A 23,473-nucleotide genomic window follows, 5' to 3' on the forward strand; every position below is an offset into this window, starting at 1 on the left:
GACATGTCAAAATGTGTGCTGTGAACAAGGTCTGTTGTGTATACATGTACTATGTGTAAATTACACTTCAAATAATGCAGCGATAACAGTACATAAAAAGCAAATCTATGTAAGTTTGCAAGAATATGAGGAAATTATTTGGACAAAAACAGGCCCACTGATCTGATGTACTTCCACAATGCTGAGATTGTGTTAATTATTAACCTAAATTATCTGTGGGGTTGGAGTTCAATTTATCAAACTATCAGCACAACCGGAAACTTGATGGTACAGTGTAGAAAAATATGCCCTGCTCAGAATATAGTCCTTCATGTAGTATTATATTATAAATTATTATTATATTATTTATGAATTTACCTCAACAGGCTTATTTTAGATTTTACATTTGAAGTCTAGGCTCCAGCCTTGGGGTGGCGCCATAGCCCACACAGGCAGAAATGATTACATAATTGTTGGTTGTCATGACTAGTTGATGCTTGTGCACGACCACGTCAAACATGCATGTATAGTAATAAGCTGATAATAATGTCAATCCTTTACTTTGTCATACATTAAATACACTGTAATTGTTTTATTTTTAAGGGTATTTTTAGTCAGTTTGTTCCAGTACAAACAAATATCTGTGTTATGTAATACATTCAAAATAAATAAATTCATTCAATCTTTATTTGGCCTCAATGGATCATTGAGAGCAATCTTTAAATTTAAATATTAAATAATATGTGCAATATATCTTTGATGTAAAAAAAGAAAACAGAGCATCCATTGACCATGAATCCCAAAACCATTTTCCGGTTTTCCCAGGCGCCATGAACGCAACACGAGGTTTGACAGCCAAACATGGCGGATGCTAGTTAGAGCAACCAGGCTACACCTTCGTCTCTTATCATCATTGGCAGCTCTCGGGAAATAACCAGAGCCGGTGAGGATTCACACAGAGAAACTGTAAACGACTGTCGCTCATTTTTCGCCTCTCCTGGTTTGTACCGAGCCGGTGTCCGGTATGTGAAGGCGGTTTGTGAGTCACGGTGGACGCAGACAGAGAGTGACACAACAACAGAGAGCGAAGGCGGACTGGGGGTTTCTGCTGGCTTTGTACACCTGTCTGTCGAGATGTCTCTCAGGTAAGACACGGTTACAATGACACGTTATAATTGCAGCGTCACCGTGTAGTTTTTGTGTGTTTCAGCGTTGTTGTGTTCACGGCTGTGTGACTGTCAGCTGACACGTCGCTCCTGGCAGAATTTAAATGGCACTCACAGATAAGACATACACAGAGTACCTGTCTGTTGTGATGAAAGAAAAGGGAATCGGCGAGCTAATGTTTCCTCCTCTCTAAAAAAGACAAGTGTCCAACATTAGTCCGGACTATTCTGGCCCATAAGCTTTTATGTGTTAGTATTTGCTCTGGTAGTAATGATACACTGTGCCTTTAACAAGAAAGCGCTGTGAGATAAACAAACAGACAGCTATTGGCTTTCACAGCATCCTTTTGTTTGTCCATAGTAATGTATAAACAAACAAACTGTGGCTCCACCCATGGGTGGTTTCTATTAGATAATCTCCATCACTTAATATCAAGGATGCACATTATTGGAATTTTCTGATACTCGGTATGCCGATATATCAGCTAATTTGGCTGATAACTGATAACCGATACCAATATATCAGTTTATTTTCCCACTTTATTTTAGTGGTCATCAAGTCTCTCTCAAGTCTATTTCTGTAGTGGAATTAACGTCACATTGCAGATTATGCACGTTATTGTTTTTTGTTTGTGTGTGTACATGAAGAGAGAGCAACCTGCAGGGCTGTCAAAGAAGCTGCTGTTGTTAGTTTGCTGTTTAATCTGTTATTGTTGTTACCCAGTTGTGATCTGTCTATGCAACTTAATACTGCATGCTTCAATGCTTTCAGCCTCCAGCATACAATGCTAGTGCCATTACACCCAGGTTTTCTTACAGCTATCAAATAAATTCTTTTGTAGTCCCTTGCTTTGAAAAATATATCCATGCTTCTCCCTAAAAACCTGTTTGCAAATGTGGTTTAAACTCAAGCATCAATAATTAATGTATAATAACAATTTGCAAAATATAGATTTCAAATGACCAGATTTCAGATGAAAGATTATATAATTTATGTTAAAAATCTGACCAGACATTCTTTACAGTTTATGATAATCAGTGCTACTGGCACATTTCAGTCATACAAAATAGTATTTAGGTCTAAAAAAGCAAAAAATCTATGATACCTGGATTTTTGATTTTACACATCCCCATATTATACTTTGCTGATTAAAACTTCTTAAAAAACTTGAATTTTAATTGAGAAATGTGCGAATAAGATGAGTAAAGAATTAGGGGTCAACCAAAATAGTTTTTTCTGGGCCAATACTGATACCGAGTCAATGAGACCAATTACCGATATTTGGAACCAATATGCATTTATAATAAAAACTTGGTAGGAAATGTTCCACAGATTTGAAGAAATTAGTAGATTTTGATTTTTTTTTTAAAAGCTAGAGGAAAATGTTAAGGAAAAAAAAACTAGAGAAAAGTATCTAGGGAAGTAGCTAGGGAAAACTCTATAATTGTCATAATTTCATATTTAAAATTATGTTACAGAATGAATATATTTTTAAGCACTTTTTCTAAGTTTGCCTTTTTTTGTTGTTTTATTGACTTTATTTTTTTTATTTTGTAACCAATTTCCGGTAATTTTCTTGTACTTTTTATAAATTTCTTGCAAATTGTGGAGTAATTTCTCCTTTGGTTGCTTATTACCTTTTAAATCAAGCCAATTTGCTCAGATCTCTAATGGTAAAGCATTTACATGACAGTTTTGTTCTAATGGATCATATCAGGTTGTACCTTTATTTTTTTTCCCATCCAGTGATTTTGGCCAAAATCACACAAATACTGATATCGGATTGGTGCATTCTCAATTTATAAAATTGTATCTGTCCCTTTAGCATTTCTGCATCTATAGGCTATCGTGGAGAGTGTTAAAAATTAGGGATCAATAGATTATCGGACTGGCTGATTATCAGAGCTGATATATGGCATTTTGCCAATTATCTGTATAGGCTTTTTTAAAATGATTTCTGATAAAATGAATTCATGAAAAAGTGTGCATACTACACTCATCCAACAGCAGGGAAGGCAGTCTGCAATACATGCAAAGAAAGTGTCAGCATGGGAGGAACTTTTACTTTGTTAAACCTCAGGGAACTATTTTAATTTGTTCATATTTTCTTAAAATTTTTCACTGAACTAATTCATAAAAAACGTTGCTTGGAACTTGCTGTATATGACAAAAGTTTTAGTTTGCATTAAACATTTGCTGTAGGCATTTAAAAATAATTTTCTGTTTAGTATTGTTTAGAGTTTACTATGTTCCAAATTCTAGATTTTGACATATTTTTATTGTAAATGCATATTGCTTCCAAATATCAGTTATCGGTCTCATTAAGTACTAATAATCGGTATCAGTATCAGCGTTGAAAAATAAATATTGGTTGACCCATATCAAAAATCAATGAGAATGTGTGTCTTACAGTAATGTGATGAAGTACCTTTGTTTTTAGGAACTAGCCAAAAACACAGTCACTTCTGCTTATTTCATCAAAGGAAATATACTAGCTGTTTTACAAAAATATGTCAATATGCTGATATAAAAATCATGCCCCAAAGACTGCCCATATTTCACACCCCTGGTTGATGGGCAACCAATGCAGTAGAAGACTGGACCTAGTTTTGAAACATACTTCTGCTTTCATCTGCCTCTCTGTCTTCCCCAAAAATGGATCAGCGAGCAAAGCAGTCAGGTGCCTGCAGGGCGTCCTCTTCCCCGAATCCTGTCTGTAGCAGCTGTCCAACACACACACACTCTGTGGCATGTGGCATCTGGGTGGAGACAGACATTCCACAGTTAAATACCAGACATGCTGCAGGTTCAGTGAAGGGCCTGTTTGAAGGAATAGAAAAAAATAGTTAGCAGAGACAGGAAGTAGTGTGGTCCCTACTTTGCATTCATGCTTGTAGTACCTGAAATACAAGCGGCGTAACGTTGCTTTTCCCTCCTCTCAGCTGTTGTCGAATGACTTCACAATCAAAGGCTTTGTAATCATTTTAAGCAGGAACATTAAGTAAAAACATTTGTTTCACCTTTTGAAACCTGAGCATATAGGCTTGATTTTTTTTTTCAAAAACATGGGAAGAAGGTAATGAGGAATGAATGAAGAAATGACCCAGAAATTAGCAAGAAATTAGTAAAAAGTACAAGAATAACCTGAAAATTAGTAATAAAATACAATTCAATTCAATAAAACATGATAACAACAGGGAATGACCTAGAGTAAGTTCTTAAGAATTATAATAATTTTGTTTTATTTTTGTTTTGTCATTTATAAATGGTCTTTCCCAAGCTTTTTCTTTTTTTTAGAATATATTTCCCTAGCTTTTAATTTTTTTTCTAAAACTGTTAATCTCTTTTAATTTGTGAACCATTTATTACTAAGTTTCTCAGTACGTTTTCCCTGTTTTAGACTCAAGCCATCATGTAAATTTATTTATTTATTTACTTACTTTATACAGCTTACTTTATTCACTTTTATTTAAACTCAGAAGCCATTAAAGGAGACCTTCATTTTCAGTGGTGCCGAGTATACATAGCATTTCATCGACAGTACACACACAATCCATTTAAAAACAATAGAACAAGCACCAAAACATATTCAAAAGGATAATAATAATAAATTAATGAATAAATATAGTTCCTAAAACAATTACATGTTGACGGTGGACGATCATTAAGTAAGGATCTAAAATGCCCAGATTTAGGTCACTTTGTAACAGATTTCATGATTCTGCTGCACTAATACAGAAAGCAGTCAAAGATTAGTTTGAGCATGGGGAACCTGAAGAACTAAGTAATCACTGGAGCGAGTCACGTGTGGACCAGTATTCCAGAGGAGCATAGATGAGAGATTAAAAGGCAATAAGTAACCAAAGCAGAAATTACTCCAAAATTTGCAAGAAATTCATAAAAAATCCACGAAAATTACCTTTAAAAGTACCTTTAAAATGAAAATGAAATGAAACCCAAGAAAAAAAACAACCAACAGGACACAGAAAAAAGTTCTTAAAAATATTATTATAGAATTATATATTAATTATATATTAATTCTGTAATATAATTTTAAATATGTAACTATGATAATTATAAACATTTGTACCCTTTTTTATTTTTTCCCTAGTTTTTCTTTTTTTTCCTTAATATTTTTCCCTACATTAAAAAAAAAAATCTAAATCTACTAATTTCTGTTAATTTGTTAACCAATTATTGCTAAGTTGGTCATTTCCTTCTTCCCCATGTTTTTGAAAGAAATCGAATTAATTAAAAGAACTTTTGTGAGGAATGCAATAGTTGTGAAACACGTGTGAGAGCAGCACAAGGAAAGTGATGCCGCGTCAGGTTTCAGAGGGTTAATACACAGTCCTATTCAAGTCACACGTCCTGACTCCTTCCTTTGCTTCATGTGATCTCTCATTATTGTCTTCGTGTCTGCAGGTAATCTCAGGCCTCTCTGTGGACCAGACCCTCACCCAACCCCCTGCTGATGATGTCATCACCACCAGCAAAGCCCTCCGCCACCTCCCTCTCCCCAGGGCCCCAGGTGGGGCCCTTGGCTGCCCTGGACTCCCTGTCCATGTCCTCCTTCCTGTCTGGGGATTTAGACGATGAAGGGGACGGAGGACAAGGTTCAGGAGAGGAGGAGGGACTGGGAGACCTGGAAGTGAACCCATATGATGGTTTGCCCTTTTCTTCACGATACTACGCCCTGCTGGAGGAGCGGCGCCAGTTTCCCATCTGGAGGTTAAGGCAGAGTCTGTTGGAGCACCTTGAGAGCCACAACATGGTGCTGCTCAGTGCACCCAACGGAGCTGGGAAAAGCACCCAGGTAACAGACACCAACAGGGACAATAACGACATGTAGTGGATCTGATCACCTGGATTCATTCAGGTCAAACTCTAAACATCAACTTTTTATAGTCTAATTAAGACAGTGCAAAAATAAAGTATTTGTTTTCATTTAAATTCTCAAATTCACTCATTTGAAAAATGTAAGGCAGCCTGGACACTACATTTTTAAAGTTAGTTACTTTTACTGTGATGCTGAAGTTACATACACGGGAAAGAAAAGATGATGTGATGATAAAGAGTAATACTCAGCCATGTCTTTGATACCATTTAAACATTTCCATAATACTGTTTGAGAGGGGCTGGTAAAAAGTGCCAAATACTGATGTCAGTACTGATTCAAAATACAGTAGTATCTTATTCACATCACATCTATCTCCACTTGAAGTTCTCTTTGACTATATTGGCATGGACCTCATCAGGCTATTTCTTTCAAGCAAATTTTTGGTTTTGTGTGACGGCCCGGTTATCATGTGACGTGCTCCTTGGCTCAGCTTCCCTCAGGCTAATGAATGACAGTGTTAAACCACTTAAGTAGAGTTACACTGTCTTCTGTAACCCGAACTCTCATTTCATCAAGAAACACACTGGGCTCTTCTTTCCACCACCTTCTTCTCTATATGCACACTTCATGCTATACTTCCACGTGTCTTTCAGGAGAAAGGAAACACTCTCTCCTTTTGTCTTTTTATCTTCTGCATCTTTATCATTGTGGTTACACCTGTGATCATTACAGCTGTTGTTAGGACACTGTCACTTTGACCTTTGCACTTCTCACTGTTGCACATGTAATGTCAGTCATTTCTGCTCTATTTTCTGTCACTTAGAGTTGAATAAGAATAACTAATATCTTGTTCAAAATGTTGTTCAGATTTAGATGGTGGTCGACATGGGCAAATGGCAACATAACTATTCCACCAGGAGAAACGTGCTGCAGCTTCAGAAACATTTAAAAAGCACATGAAAATCCAAAACAAATACAACAACCGAAAAGCACTGCAAATAAAAAGAAATAGAAAGAAAGCCAAAACACATTCATTAACAGCAGACGCAGACATGATGCAAATTCTAAAACAATTTGAATCCTTGTTAGCTCCACAAAGTGATCTTCTCCCTTGCCAAATTCGTTTGGTGCTTGTTGTGTTTTCAATGTCCTCATCATGAGATCTGATGCAGGCTTTGATTAAATATTTATTCAAGGTCCGGTGTAGCGCCCTGTTTATTTGTTCCATGGATGGCACTTCAGTTGCTTGCTCTTGTATTATTGGATCATGTGCACACCTGTTAGCCAAGTGCATAAAAGCAAGGAACAAATGGCTGATGGTGGTGGATCCAGTCTTGAAGATGTTTTTAAGATTATGGATCAGTTTTGAGGAAGAACTGAATTTATTGCCATATCTTCAATGAAAGGTTTTTTTTCTCTCAGTATTTTAGCTACAAGATGTTGGATTTAAAGGTACCCGCACAGTGTTAGAGCTCATTTTAGCTGATACTTTTGGCGTTTTGGTTTAGACTGAGCACTCTTTTCAACCTTTGTATTATGATATTTTCCTTAAAAGTTGATGGAAACCAAAGCAGAGCCAGAAATACAGAATAATATGGAACTAACATTCATCCGGTGGACACAAACACAACTCCAAATGATTGCCTATAGGCAGGTTTCCATTAACCCTCAAATTGCTTAAATTGAATTTGGAAACATGTTAGTTTAAAATAAAAACTCATTTATCACAAAAAAGTTTTTACGCTTGCATTGGTTGGGATTTCAGGGGATTTGGAAAAGCCTTATTTGGCAAAACTGCAATGGAAACACTTTTTTGTCTTTTCTAAGTCACATGATGCTATAGCTATGTGCCTGTCAGTAGGAACTGGCTCCCTCATGATGCAGCAGCTACAAGAGGTGTTATTGCATCACTTAACTCTTCAAAAATTGAGCGGATCATCAGGAACTTTTGAATCCACAATTCCTCTGTGAAATTGTGGACTATCACCTCCCAGAAATCCCTCATAGGTGGCCGCTTCCACGTATGAGGGGCTTGCCTTTCCATTATGGCTCTATAACATGTCTTTGTGGCCTTGGATTGGAAATAATGACGGCTAGTGCGATGGCTGCAATAGAAATAAAGCTGCTAATGTTTTGAACATCCATCACCATGCTTTTTGGAATGTTATCACCAGAGGAGAAGTCACAGAAAATCACTCAGTGGAAATGCAGTCATCCTGTGATTGTTGATCCGTAATGGAAACCTGCTTATGTTGCTTTGTGTCAGTCAGTCAATCAAGCAATCAGTCCCTTATTTGTCATATATATATATATATATATATATATATATATATATATACAGTATATATGGTAGAATTCTATTGAAATGTGAGCAGATGTCCTCTGTAATTTTGTCCTTTTGTGTGTCTCCTTACATCGTTGGCTGCTGCTTTATCATAGTCCATTGTTTTTGGTTCTGGTGATCCATGGTTTCTGATTGTGGAATGATTAAACTGTCCGCACATCCAAACTTCAACAAGAGGGCTGCGTGGCTGCTCCATCCAAGCACGGGCAGCGCCACAGTGCAGCTGTCTCTGAATGTTGTATGATCCACAGCAGGAACAGGACAGCGCCTCACATTCCCACTGTCACACCATGATTCTTATTCAGCAGAAAGCACAAGCCTCGCCTCCTCTGCTCTCCTCCTGGTCGAATGGCTCTGTCCAGGATTTACTTTTAGCTATTTGCCATGAAATTTGGTACACATTTATTCATCATCAGGTCCAATTTTTTTAGTTTACCTAAAAAATGACATTCCCATCAGCCTCAACTGTACCTTGTGTTTAGTTCTAACTTTGGACAAGTCTTAAGATAAGATGATACTTTATTTATAATTTCATGGAAATTTGTCTTGCAGCCACAAGCTCTCACCAATCAACAAAATAGCATAAAAGACAATAAAAAATCCATATAAAAACACCTGTAAGGTTGCCCCCAGCAGTTGTCAAAAAAGACCACTCTGATATGATGTCAATATGATGATCAACAGATCATTTTCAGTGTCTATTTTACTGTAAGGTGTGCATCATATGAATAACATAGCTAAGTCTCCGAGTCAAGCTACAGCCGAGCCGCTCCTGCTGCTCTGCTCACAAAATGATGTGGTCGTTATACGGGTTTTTTTCTCTTAGTTGATATGAGGGTCTAAGGACAGAGGGATGCTGTATGCTGTAGAGTCCTCAGAGGCAAACTGTGATTTGTGATAATGGGCTTTATAAATAAAATTGACTTGACTTGGACTTGGTGCTGTACTTCAAGATGCCAGTAAAGCGTTCAAGTATTCTGTGTTCCACAAATGGAACTTATTTTTTAGATTCAGATTTAGACAACTTCATTTATCGCAGAAGGGCAGTTCAGATTACAGCTCCTGGACCAAACACAAAGCGACAGACAGAAACAAGCAGTAATCAGCAGTACGTCAGAGAGATCAATACATGGGTGAAGATGTACTGTGGTACCTTTTGTGGTCCCATGCATATTGCCTCACACAAGGAGCAGATGAAATAATTAAATAAAAAAATTCCCATGCTTATTTAAGTGAATTACCATAAATAAAACATTCTAATGCATTGCACATTACTGAAATAGGTTCATAGAATGTATGTATGGGCTTGTCAGCCATGTGAAGAAAAACAGACCGTGATAAACCAACTGTTTGGTTATTTTTAAAGTGTGTGTGTGTGTGCTTCTGAAAAATGTAGTTGTGTAATCACTCATGTTCCAAGTATTACATTACGTCTTCCTTGTCTTGTTGACCTCTGTCCTTCTTCTCTCCCTCCTCCTGTTGTCCCTGCAGGTGCCACAGTGGTGTGTGGAGTATGCTTTGTCCTATGAATTTTCTCAGGGCCTGGTGTGTTGTTCCCAACCCTATTCGGTGACAGCGTCGAGCCTGGCCCTCCGTGTGGCTGATGAGATGGACCTCAGTCTGGGTCTGGAGGTGGGCTACAGGGTGTCTCATGACGACAGCTGCACACCTGACACCTTGCTCAGGTTAGGATGCATGGATACTACACGTTAGAAAATGACGTCTTATTACGTCTGATATGGGTCATGTCTCTAATTCTCAGTTTCACTGTTACGGCTCCCGCCAACAAAATGGAAATCTATTTTTTCCCTTGAGTCATTTACAGGAGCAGTGATGGAGCTATCCCAAGATTTGAATGTTCAAGACAAGGATTTATTTCACAAATGTGATAACAAAAACAAAGAAAGAAAGCAAATAAGTGTATTTCTGAGCATGCTTTAAAAAAAAAACCCAACTTTTCTCAGGTATTATTTTACAAAATTCTGCCCAGTGCGCCCTCTGAAACAAAGTGTTAATCAAAAGATTATGATTGATAAGCTTTGAAAACTCTACCATAAACAGGTCACAAGCCAAGACAGAGTTCCCTGCACTAATATGAAAATGTGCTCTACCAAACTGTAACCTGTAAATCATTCACTGCTTTATTTTACATGCACAATGCTGAACTGTATCAGAGGTAATGTAGATGGCTTCATTGGATTTCACTACTTTTGTATCAAATCATTGCATGGTCTTTCTTTTGCTTAGAGCCACACCTTCATTCTTTGTCCTCTATTCCCTGCAGCTCGCTTTCTAAGGTGGCAGTAAAAGTTTTACACTGAAAATGGATCCCTGTGTCCTTTCCAGGACTCTCGAATTATTATATAAATAAGTGTGCATCAATAAAAGGTCTTAGTTTTCAGCTGTTTAGAGCATGTCATTCATCTCTCAGTTATGTGTCAAAGGATGCTTTGACAGAGCCTGTGACAGATAATAATGCTTTCTATGAGGTTTGACTCACTTTGACTACTTTAACATCTTTAGTTGTTTAAAGAAGTGATACTCAACTTGCGGCCAGGGTGCTGGGTGGCCCCCCAACCATTTTCTGATTTGGAGTAAATTGATTCACACTGGGAACTGTTTTTGTACTTTTAGTATAGCAAAGGTACCAGAGTACATAAAACAGCATCAAAATAGAGCTTGTTTATCAAAAAAAGTGCCAGAGGAAGATCCCACACACTCCCAGACAGAGGTCCTTGCTAAGACCCTAATGTCCTAAAACGCTACAAATGTCCTGAAATACTAGAAATAATGTAGTAGTCCTAAAATCCTAAAACATCCTAAAATCCAGGAAACATGTTAAAATCTGGGAAATGTCCTAAAATCCTAGAAGCATCCATAAATCCTAAAAATATGCTAAAATTCTTGAATTTTCCTAAAATCTCAGATTCATCCTAAAATCTTAGAAATGTCCTTAAATCCTGGAAATGTCCCAGAATCCTAGAAATGTGCTATAATCCTAGAGATGTTCTAAAATCCTACAGGCATCCTAAAATCCTCTGAAAATCCGAAGTCCTAGAAATGAATTAAAATCTTAGAAATGTGCTTAAGTCCTTGAAACAACCTAAATCCTGGAAAGGTACTTAAATCCTCGAAATGTCCTAAAGTACTAGAAATGTCCTAAATTTCAGAAACATGTATGAGACTGCTGTGACTGGCCCCTGGCCTCCTGTCATTGCAAAATTGGCAAAGTAAGCTGAGTATCCCTGATTTAAAGTATACAGGCTCTTTCCTCATGCCTTTCTTTCCATCCCCTCAGGTTTGTCAGTGATACTCTTCTGTTAGAGGAAATGATGTCAGACCCTCTGCTGCATCAGTATGGCGTTGTGGTTTTGGACGAACTCCAGGAGCGTACGGTGCCCACCGACGTGCTGCTGGGACTGCTGTGTGACGTCTGCCGGCAGAGGCCAGACAACTTCAGGGTGGTTCTGCTCACTCACCCAACGCTGGCACCTCGCCTTTCCACCTTCTTGGGACCATCAGTCCCTCACCTCTCCTTGGACAGCGTGCTCACTGACCCCCCTAGCAGAGACCAGGAGGAGGGGGGTGGGGTAGAGGGGGACAGGAAGGCTGTGGAGTTGAGCAGGGTGGAGACGTTATACCGGGAGCTCTCTCCAGGGAAGGACCAGGCAGCTGCTGCCTGTCACATGGTGCTGGATCTCCACAGGAGGGGGGAGGAAGGAGATGTGATGGTGTTTCTGGCCAGTCCTCAGGTACAGCTCTCATCATCAAATACCTTAAAGTAATCCAAAACTCTGGGAGGATAAAACAAGGCCACTTCCGTCTTCATCATTTACATTAAAGCATGCTAGAAAGGGCTAGAAAGAAGTACAAAGGCCTGCACTGATGTAGCTCTGTCTGCCTCTAGCTGTTGTCTTTTGCATTATGTCAAATATGTGTAGGCACCAGCTCTTGTCCTCCACATCATTCACTGCGTATGCATCATTTCCTTTAAATCCCCTGTGCAGCGGTATGCATGTCGAATCCTGTGAAGGAGTGGTAGACTCTTACAAATGAATGAAAAGATAGCAACATTTCTATGTGCTAAATGAAAAAAGTCAGTAATGCAGGATTGATTTAATGAGTACAACTGAAAAAAAAGATACTGTAGATCTGCTCGTTTAGCCGTAGAAACTGTATCAAGTTCAAGTCTTTTTGTATTTTTAACAAAAGGGCAACTGGTTAAACCAATATTCACTGCAGGGTGTGCTGTAGAGTTTCACCACCTTTGTCTTGTAGAGGAGTGAATCAAGGACACCTCAGCCTGAGAAGTCTCGGTTACAGGTGTCTCTCTCTCTCTTTCTCTCTTTCTCTCGCTCTCCCTCTCTCTCTCTCACACACACACACACACACACACACACACACACACACACACTTAAACACACAGTCTACATATACAACATGCAGACACTATGTAGTGGTCATGTGCTCTCTGTACATATTGATCTACTGAATATCAAACTCTCTCCTGCATGTTGAACTCCCTTTCTGTCAACATCACCACACCTCACTCTCCCTGCTCGCTGTCAGTCCTCATTTCATTTACTTTGAGCCTGTCGTGTGTGCCGTGTGAGCTGAGGCTAGATTTGTAAGTCAAAATCCTCCCTGATGATACTGATCTGTTCTGGGTAATCCACGGTGAGACACACACACTGACAGTGTACTGACACGACAAACAAAAGCACAGACAGACATTTGACAGAGTTGCCTTGTGTCAGATGTTGCATCAGAGTGGATTCAAACTGAGGCTCCTTTCTGTGCAGGAGACGGAGGAGTGTGTGACCCTGCTGGAGAGGGAGTGTGTAGCTCTGAGTCCTCAGCTCGGTCCTCTCAGGATCCTCCCGCTCCATGCTGGACTGGGGGGGCTGGCCCAGCGGGTCTACGACTCAAACCCTGAGGCTTCCGCACTGAGGCAGAATGACAGCTCCGAGGCTGTGGATGGCTCAGTGCTGGGAGCTGGAGGGCCGGGGGTCAAAAGGAAGGTCATCCTGTCTGACACCCTGGCAGAAGCCTCCTTCTCCCTGCCTGCTATTCGCTATGTCATAGACACAGGCCTTCAACTCAAAACTGTGAGTTTGTTCTCTGTAATTTAATCAGGACAAGAAGTCATCATTTAGTAACAGATTGTAAAAACCATATAATCCCGCCCATCCCTGTCCCTCATGTTTCTGTTGGATTCAATATCTCTGATGTTTGGCTGTATAGATTTAATATAAACTTGAGACTGTGCAAAGTGCATGCATAAAATCAAACATTTTAACTGTATATTATTACAGGGGACAACAAGTTTTATGATGAAAACAAAATCAGCATACTCAGGCTGTCAAAAAAAATGAACATTACATTTCTGACATTTATGCCCATATTCTGCCACAGGTTTACAATCCACAAATACGAGCTAATTCTCAGGTGGTGAGGACGATCAGCAAACACCAGGCCGACATGAGAGCTCAAAGGGTGAACAGCCACCTGCCAGGTAGGTCAAAGGTCATGGCTGCTATTGTGTTATGAGATGATGTCGTGCATTGCAGATATTTCCTAAATGCTAACATTTCATTAAAAGCCCCTATTGCAGTGATACTCAACCCAGGGCCAGTGGGCCAAATCTGCCCCCCCCAACCATTTTCTTATTCACAGTCAAAAAAAGTGGTTCACACAGGGAATAGTTTTTATACTATTTGTGTACATCAGGTGCCAAAGAACATAAAACAGCATTAACTAGCGCTTTTTTGATAAACAAGTACTAGTGGAGTATCCCGGCACCCCTCAAAAGAGGTCCTATCTAAGCCCCAAATGTCCTGAAATCAAATAAATGTCCTAAAATCCCCAAAATTTTACTATATCGTAAAAATGTTCCAAAGGCAGACTAAATCTAAATCCTAAAATCTTAGAAATTAGGTAAAATCCTCGAAATGTCTTAAAATCCTAGAAATATCCTAAAATCCTGGAAATGTCCTAAAAACTCATAGAAATGTCCTGAAATCCTAGAAATGTCCTGAAATTCTAGAAATGTCCTAAAATTTTAGAAATGTCCTAAAATTCTAGAAATTTCCTAAAATCCTAGAAAAGTCCCAAAATCTTTGAAATGTCCTGAAATCAAAGAAATATATATATATAAAAATGTATTCTATATATCTATATATCATAGAAATGTTCCAAAGGCGGACTTACTTGCTTGTAAGTCCTAGAAATGTCCTAAAATCCTGGAAATGTCGTAAAGTCCTAGACATGTCCTGAAATACTAAAAATGTAATAAAAATCCTAGAAACATGCGAAAAACCTAGAAATGTCCTAAAATCCCAGAAATGTCCCAAAATCCTAGAAATGTCCTAAAATTCTAGAAATTTCCTAAAATCCTAGAAAAGTCCCAAAATCCTTAAAATGTTCTGAAATCCTAGAAATGTTGTAAAATCCAAGAAGTGTCCTAAAATATTAGAAACATCCTAAAATCCTTAAAACATACTTAAGTCCTAGAAAAGTCCCCAAATCCTTGAAATTTCCTGAAATCTTATAAACATACGAAAAACCTAGGATGTCCTGAAATTACAGATTGCAAAAATGGCCCCCGAGCAAAGCAAGCTGAGCATCCATGCACTCTTGTGTGTTGTCCCCTACTGTGGCAGACATCAGTGCATGCCTTCTAACTACTTCAGATTTTAGCTTTGTACTTATTTTTGGTGAAGACAAAAAAAACACCTGCACAGAGTGTTTCTAACAAAGAAATTATGCTGCATGAGTGTAGGCAGTTTTTAGAATCTAATGCCCAGCCCAGTCCCTAAAACAGCTACAGCAGTGTCTCACAACAATTTAGAACAAGTGCAAATGTACTTCTTAACAATATCACATAACACAGTAGCAAAAAGCACACTGAGGGGATGGAGGGTCTCCAGGCATACGTAGAGTCGTGGGTCTGAGCTGCAAATGTACTTCTTAACAATATCACATAACAAAGTAGCGAAAAGCACCCTGGGGGGGACGAAGGGTTACCAGGCATATGTAGAGACGTGGGTCTGTGCTGCACCCTTGGATTAAGACGCCAGATAGAATACAGCTCCAATCATGATCTTCACCCCGAGGAAAGCCGACGCCTTCGGAGGAGAAGCCAGTCCAGCACAGGGGACCACACTTTGTAATTAGCAATTAGCATAAACAGAGCTACATGAAAGGGTTAACATGAGGAGAGGGTGGTGACTGTGGCCATAACATCAGCTTATACCCATTTTACAGTCAGCTACTAAATGAGATTTATCAGTTTTTGTTATTAATAACATTACTGAAACAAAATGATAAGTGGTGATAAAAGACGGATTACATGGCAAAAAATCTAATTGTTCAACTACAGTAATTAACTGTATTATGACTGTTTACTACATGTGTTGTTGTTGCTCCTCAGGGCTGTGTCTCCGTCTGTACCCTCAGTGTCTGTATGAGGATGGGATGGAGGAGGCTCATTGTCCTGGAGTGATGGAAGAAAACCTCAGCCACCTGGTGCTGTTGCTCAAAAGGCTCGATATTGCAGACATGGGACAGTGCAAGTTCCTGGACAGACCAGGTACATCTATCACTTACTGAGAATTTTCTCTGATGCATCACAGAAAATGACAGAGTTACTTAAAAGCACTGATAAACTTGAACCCTCTTAACCCATCAGTTGAAGGTAATGAGAGATTCCATGTGATATGCCTGTTGAGAGATCTTAAGGAACTAAAAGTGCCTTTTGTTCATTCCTGCTTGTGTCTGAAGAAATGTGAAGTTCAGGCAACTAGACATATAAAGGATTAGAACCAACAGCAGCATTTTCATGCATAAGGATACAAAAAAACCTGAGTCATTCTGTTCTTCGTGTTTAAAGACTGACTGAAAGGGTGAAATGCAGAGATGGAAATACATGCCTCTGTACAGCATAATGCTGAGCTGTGGAGTGCATGCACCGTCTGTTTCTGCAAACCAGGAACGCACCGACCGCCAGCTACTGTATGCAATATACACCGATTACGGGTGCACATGAGAGTGTGCACATTTTGAGATTGGGCTCATTGGCTAATCACAACCAGATTAGTTAAACTAGTTCTTATATCATTGGCTCTGTTGAAGTCTACTCCGTCACTCCTGTTGCAGCTGTAAAATGGTAGATAATTATAATAATTACCAGTTGAAAGTTTACGTTTGTTTGTTTTTATTTTTTAACTTTGTTTTTCCTTTCTTCTTTTTTCAATTTTCAGGTAATTTTCTTGTACTTTTTACAAATGTATTGCTAATATTCTTTGTATTGATTCTTAAGTTGATCACTGCCTTCTTCCCTTGTTTTTAAAAGAAGTCAAGCCAATTTTCTCAATTTTTAAAGGGTTAAATACATGTGACAGGCGACTGAAAGAGAAGTAAAGTCAGCCCAGGTATCAGAGGGTTAAGAATTGAAGTGTAACATTTGGTGAGCGGTTATGCTCTGTCTACTGCAGTTCATTGACATTAGAGGGATATCTCTGCTGCCTTGCAGTTGGCGTTTCGTCTGCACTTCCAAGCCTAAGATCATTGCCTCCTCCCCTTTTCCTTCTCCATATTCATCTTTCTTCCATGTCTCCGTCATTCCCAGCCCCCGAGGCTCTAATGCAGGCCCTGGAGGACCTGGACTACCTGGCAGCGCTGGATGATGATGGTAACCTGTCAGAAGTGGGCATCATTATGTCAGAGCTGCCACTCGAGCCGCCGCTGGCTAAAGCCCTGATCGCTGCCTGCGAGTACGACTGTGTTGACGAGCTGCTCACCATCGCTGCCATGCTCACAGGTAATATAACATTGACATTGACATCCACAAAGATATGATGCCCCATAACACAATCAAACACCATATCTGTGTAAAGAATGTGTGACAATCTTTATTAATCAATGTTTACTGTAATCCTTAGGGCCTGCTATTATATTACACACTCGTATCTCAAAATGCACTTTTCAAAATCAAGCTTTAAAAAATATTTTACGTCAATATTATTTACTACTTTCATTGAGTTATTTTTTTTTAACCAACATCAGTCATAATCAGAAATGTCAAATTTTCATTAATTTTCAGAATTGTAACCCTTTAAATACCATGGTTTTGTCATGATGCCACTATAAAAAAAAACACAAAAAATGAATTATTTTCAATATAGTAGTTTAACAGCCTAGGATATGTCAGGGATTTGCAGCAAAATTGATTGTGACAGTGCACCTAGTGTAAATAGCATGTATTTTTGGTTGGAATTTGTCAAAAGCCCAGAATGACACCCAGAAATATATATAATACATATAAATACACAGCATGTTGTTATGCTTTGAATTTAGTTTCCACAGTGTATTTTAGGCTTATTGTAGGAGCTGAGCTGGAAATTCCTAAATTAAATAAAAATACACAGTCTCGCTAAAATGTATATCATAAGCATGAACACAGGCAAAATTAGCGAAAAAATTAAGAATGAAAAGTGATAAAATGTGCCAAACACTCTGTACACATTTTTTGTAGTGGGGTTTTATGGGGTTCTTATCCATAGTCAGTATATTACATACAATAGATTTCATTTCAGTTACTGCTGTTGTGGGGTCAGCAACAAAACAATATTAATAATATTACTAATACTGAGAGTATTTTCACTGCCTCACCTTAATGTTAATGATTTTCATCTGGAAAATGAAACTGTGATATGACTTTCTCCAAAGCCAGACTCCTTTGACAAAAACAGTAATTTAGCATCACAAACCAAAGGAGTCTCTGGTCCACAGCCGCCTCATTCAGTCACTTAGTTTGTGTTATTTTGTGACTTTGTCGCGTAAAAGGGTTAGTTCATTGACCAAAGTCACACAACGACAAAATCAAGCTTACTGACTGAAGCAGTGGTGGACTAGTGGCTCCTGTGTTCAGTGAGCTTAAATGACTGTTTTTCTCTATGGAGTCTGGTGGTTTTGACAAGAGTATAAATGGGGAACTGAAGCTGTTCCAATCCAAACTGTCCCTTTAACACATTTTTGTATGTAATTGTTTATTGTAAAATGAAACTTTGATGTGATCTTTGTCTTGTTTCAGCTCCGTCATGCTTTGTGGCAGCAGAACCCAGCAGGGAGGAGGCAGCAATCACACACTGGAGACCTCTGATGCACGCAGAGGGAGACCACATGACTCTCATTAATATCTATAACACCTTCATAGAGCGTACGTACAATTCAGTCTGCATTACATCAGTACTTTGTTAGTTACAGGATTCCCACTGATCTCAGAACAACTGGATTATACATTATCACTGGACACATAATATTAGATGCTCCCACTAATGGTTCACTGTATAATAGAACTGTGGAAAGTGTTCAAGCATTAGCAACACAAGAGGGAATACAGTGTTTTAGCCCTTTGAAACCTGAGCAAAATGGTTTGATTTCTCTTAAAGACATGGCAATGATCAAGGAAAGATGAAATGACCCAAAAATTAGCAAGAAATTAGTAAAAAGTACAAAGAAAATTAGCTGCAAACTTGTTTAAAAATAATAATAAGAAAAAGGCAAGTAAAAAAAATTACCTGGAAGAAGCACTTAAAATATTATAATAATTTTGTAGCATAATTTTAAATATGTAAACATGATCTTTATGAATAACCTTTTTTAAAATAACTTTTTTCCTTCTTTTTCTTATTCTACTAATTTCTTGTAATTTGTGGAACATTTCCTAATTAGTTTCTCATAGTTTTTGAAAGAAATTGCACAATTTGTTCGGGATTCAAAGGTTAAAAACTTGTGAAGGGTGTCTGAAAGCAACACAAGTAAAAAGAACAAAAAAACACAAAACAAGACAAACAAAAAAATGAAGAGAAAGTTAAATAAGTGCTTAAATGTTATAATAATCCTGCAACATAATTTTAAATGTGTTATTATAATAATTAGAAATAAATTTTTTCCCTAGCTTTTAAAAAACAAAAATCTTTATCTCATAATTTCTTTCAGTTGGTAGAACAATTCATACCAAGTTGCTCATTGACTTCTTTCCATGAAAAGAAATCTTATCAATTTGTTAAGGGTTTCATTAATATCTAACATATATACGTTTCTGAGATATTGAATGGTGTGTGTGTGGTGTTTGCAGATAATCAGGATGAGGCGTGGTGCACAACAAACTTCCTCAGTCACGCCGCCTTGCGATTGGCTGTGGTGATCAGGGCGGAGTTGCTGGAGGTGATGCAGCGGATAGAGCTTCCTGTTTCTCCCCCTGCTTTTGGTTGCCAAGACAACTGCACCAACATCAAGCGTGCCCTCATCTCAGGCTTCTTCCTCAAAGTAAACAGCCTGTTTTCTTCAAGCTCACTGACACAAATGTAACCCGTCTCCTCTCTTATATTTATGCTATATAAGTGTGTCTGAATACACCTTATTTATTTAATTTATTGAATGTACTATGATGAATATGTAATTCTTGTCTTTTTTTAAATGTAGAACCTCATATTAAAATCCAGTGGTCCAGTCCTACTCCCCATATTAAACCTTCCATAGCTTTTTTTACCATGTTACTCATTTGCTTCAAAACTAGAAGCAACACATAAAGAGAACTCTGTTTCTTGATGATAAATGTTGCCATCCTCTTCAGGTGGCTCATGATGTGGACGGCTCAGGTAACTACCTCCTGCTAACTCATCGTCACGTGGCCCACCTGCATCGCTTCTCGTCCTACCTGTGTCGGCAGCCGTGCCCCAACCCCCCCAGCTGGGTCCTGTACCATGAATTCACCATCTCCTGCGATAACTGCATCCGCATCGCTTCTGAAGTCCACCCTCAGATGTAAGTCGCACCATGAGATCATTAATGTGCAAGTTACTGTCTGTTGGATTTTACTGTGTAGAGTCAGCAGCTTGTAACAGAGCCAAGCTAGCTGTTTCCTCCAGATTCCAGTCTGTGTGCTAAAACCAGGATTACTCAGCCTGCCATACAACATGACAGGAGGCCAGGGGCCAGCTGCAGCAGCCCCACACGTTTCTAGGATTTTAGCACATTTCTAGGGTTTTAATTCATTTCTAGAATTTTAGCACATTTCAAAGATTGTAGCACATTTCTAGAAGTTAAGGAAATTTCGAGGATTTTAGCACATTTCTTGCTTTTTAGCATGTTTTTGCGATTTGGGTACCTTTCTAGGAATTCGCACATTTCTATGATTCTAGCAAGTTTCTAGGATCTTAGCACATTTCTAGGATTTTAGGACATTTCTAAGATTTTAACACATTTCAAGGATTAAAGGATCAAGGATTGTCTCTAGGATTTAAGGACATGTTTTCAGATTTTGGGATGTGTGTCGGACTTAAGGATATATGTAGGATTTAAGGGCATTTCTTGGATTTTAACATGTTTGTAGGACATTTCTAGCATTTTTAGCGCATTTTGTGGATTTAAGGATATTTCTCAGATTTTAGCATATTTCTAGGATTGTAGGACTTTTTCTATTTTTTTACCATGGTTCTAGGATTGTAGCACATTACAAGGATTTTAGGATGTTTCAAGGATTGTAGCTTATCTCCAGGATTTTAGCACATTTCCGGAATTTAAGGACATTTCTGGAATTTCAGGACATTCCTTGATTTTTAGCAGATTTCTTGGATTTTAGCATTTTTCTAGGACGTTAGGACATTTCTAGGATTTTAGGACATTTCTTGTTTTTTAGCATGGTTCTAGGATTTTAGCACATTTCTACAATTTGATCACGTTCCTAGGAATTTAGGGTGTTATTAAGAGGATATTTCTAGGATTTTAGCAGGCATCTAGGATTTTAGGACATACCTTAAATTTTAGGACACTTTTAGGAGGACATTTCTAGTTTTTTAGCAGGTTTCTTATAAACAAGCTCTATTTTGATGTTGTTTTATGCACTCATCTTATATATACTAAAAGTAAAACAATTCCCATTGTGGATCACTTTATTTTTACTGTTAATTATAAAATGTTTGGGGGTACTCTGTGGGGGCCAGATTTGGCCCATGAGCTTTACGTTGAGTATCACCGCACTAAGCTAAGCTAATCCCCTCTGATATATATATATATATATATATATATATATATATATATATATATATATATATATATATATATATATATGCCTGTATAATCCTTTGTCTTGTTCCTGTCTCTGCTGCAGGCTGGTGGAGTTGTCCCCTCAGTACTACCTGGGAAACCTGCCATCGAGTGATGGCAAAGAGCTGCTCATGGAGCTGAGGCAGAGTCTGGGGCCTTCGTCATACGAGCAGGACGGAGTGTCGGACGAGCACAGCAGGACTCACAGAGACGCAGACGGGACAGAGGACTCTCTCAATCAGTCCAGCACTGAGCTCTGTGTTGTCCAGTGAGACAGAGGAAGAGATGGAGCATCTCAGGGGAGGACACTAAACACACGGCTGTCACTTTATCCTTTGATCTGAGATCTGGTACTTTGTATGAGTTAGTCTGAAATCTCATTGGAGGTTAAATCATTTTGATGTGTGATTTCAAACTGACTTTTACTGGAAAACACTAATGTACAGTAATGTATTAATATAACTTCTACAGTATGCAGTGGCTTTGGAAAATATTCAGACCTCTTCATTTTCTCCTTTTGCTATGTATTGACTTAATTTAAAAATTGTATCTAATTTGTTTTTTTAATCAACCCTTTGAAATCCAAGCAAATTGGTTTGATATCTTTCAAAAACATGGGAAGGAGACAATGAGCAACAAAGAAGAAATGACCAGGAAGAAGCACTTCAATATTATAATAATTTTATAACATCATTTTAAATATGTGATTATGATCCTTATAAATAGATTTTTTAAATAGCTTTTCACTTAAAAAAAAAAAAAAAATCTTCTAATTTCTTGCAATTCGCAGAATATTTCTTAGCAAGTTGCTGGTTGCATTTTCCCCAACCTTTTGAAAGAAATGGCACCAATTTGCTTGGGGTTCAAAGGTTAAAATCTTATGAAAGGAATCTGAAAGCAGCACAAGAAAAGTGGTGTTGCTCCAGGTTTTAAAGGGTTATTGAGGGATTTTTGCATTTCTATTTCTGTAATACTACAAAAAAAAAAGTCTCCTATAACTTGCTTCTTGTAGTGTTTTGTGTGCACGGCCGCACACAAACATCTGATTTAAACTGTAGCACAACACAATTTGGAAAAAGTGAAGTAGATGAAATACTCTGAGTGTTCGGTGATGAGATTTCAGCTAAAAGCAATATGCACTACTGCAGTGAGCAGAGACTGGTAGTGGTTGACCTTTCACCTCTATGCAGACGCCCATCTCAGGGCTCACTGTTACCTGATGCTGCAGCAGTGACACACAGAGCTTCTATTTTCAACTTTTTGATACTGTTTGTATGATGTGTCCTGGATTTCCTGCTTAGATTCTGCCTTCTTCTCTCAGACTTTGAGTCAATAATATAAAAGTCTTTGTGGATTCTTATGGTCCTATTTAATAGGGTTTGTCTGTCAAAGCCGTGCTTCAATACTTCAAATAAAGTGTGGTTTTTCATGTTTGCGACATTTCAGCTGAGTGATTTTTAAGCCTCTGCACCGGTACGTTATGTTTTCGGGTTCTTTGGATATCTGTCCTGTTCCCGTGAATGTGATGTCTGCAGTAAACCTTAACTGAAGTTCTTCAGATTTGGCACAATAGTCCACGAATACTCAAGGCTGAACTTAAATTTTGGTGTTTGGTTGTTTTGGACAACATGCAATTTCTCATGTTGTTTAGAAGATGTACTACACTATGACTTTTTGATGCCATTTCGCCTGACACACCAGACTGTCTTTTTTTTTCTGTTTCGTACGATATACTATAGCATGACTTTCTTATGACTATACCTACTATAATATGACATTTTTACGCAATTTTGGATAACATACTATAGTATGACTTTTTTATGCTTTTTTTTGAGAACATGTTATAGTATGACTTTTTAAAAACACGTCAATACTCTCTAATGGACAAAGTATGTTATTAGATCACAGTTTCTAAATTACCTCAGATTTTACTTTGACATTTCTTTACCGATACTCCTTGATTTCGACAGATGCATCTGCTGATACTGGTTTTACCGGTTTCGGAACAATTTCACCTTATTTATCGGCCTAAA

General features: G+C 38.2%; 1 protein-coding gene across 1 annotated transcript; it reads left to right on the plus strand.

Annotated features, from left to right (window-relative positions):
- Window positions 1-807: 807 nt before the first annotated feature.
- dqx1 (DEAQ box RNA-dependent ATPase 1) lies at window positions 808-22,880 on the plus strand. The gene is made up of 12 exons (XM_088071062.1): window positions 808-1,124; window positions 5,572-5,962; window positions 9,822-10,015; window positions 11,629-12,082; window positions 13,133-13,438; window positions 13,746-13,845; window positions 15,763-15,921; window positions 16,960-17,151; window positions 18,424-18,549; window positions 19,471-19,661; window positions 19,969-20,159; window positions 21,505-22,880. The coding sequence occupies exons 2-12, from the start codon at window positions 5,621-5,623 to the stop codon at window positions 21,710-21,712; spliced, it is 2,463 nt and encodes an 820-aa protein (XP_087927188.1). The 5' UTR covers window positions 808-1,124; window positions 5,572-5,620; the 3' UTR covers window positions 21,713-22,880.
- Window positions 22,881-23,473: the final 593 nt, after the last annotated feature.

This window comes from Plectropomus leopardus, chromosome 20, assembly GCF_026936395.1.
Source record: "Plectropomus leopardus strain MGB_pleo_1.0 chromosome 20, ASM2693639v1, whole genome shotgun sequence".
Taxonomy (NCBI): domain Eukaryota; kingdom Metazoa; phylum Chordata; class Actinopteri; order Perciformes; family Serranidae; genus Plectropomus; species Plectropomus leopardus.

Coding starts and splice junctions, on each gene's coding strand:
- dqx1 (XM_088071062.1), top strand. CDS start 5,621: ATGATGTCATCACCACCAGCAAAGCCCTCCGCCACCTCCCTCTCCCCA. Junction 10,016..11,628: donor ACACCTGACACCTTGCTCAG/GTTAGGATGCAT, acceptor CCATCCCCTCAG/GTTTGTCAGTGATACTCTTC. Junction 20,160..21,504: donor TCTGAAGTCCACCCTCAGAT/GTAAGTCGCACC, acceptor TCTCTGCTGCAG/GCTGGTGGAGTTGTCCCCTC.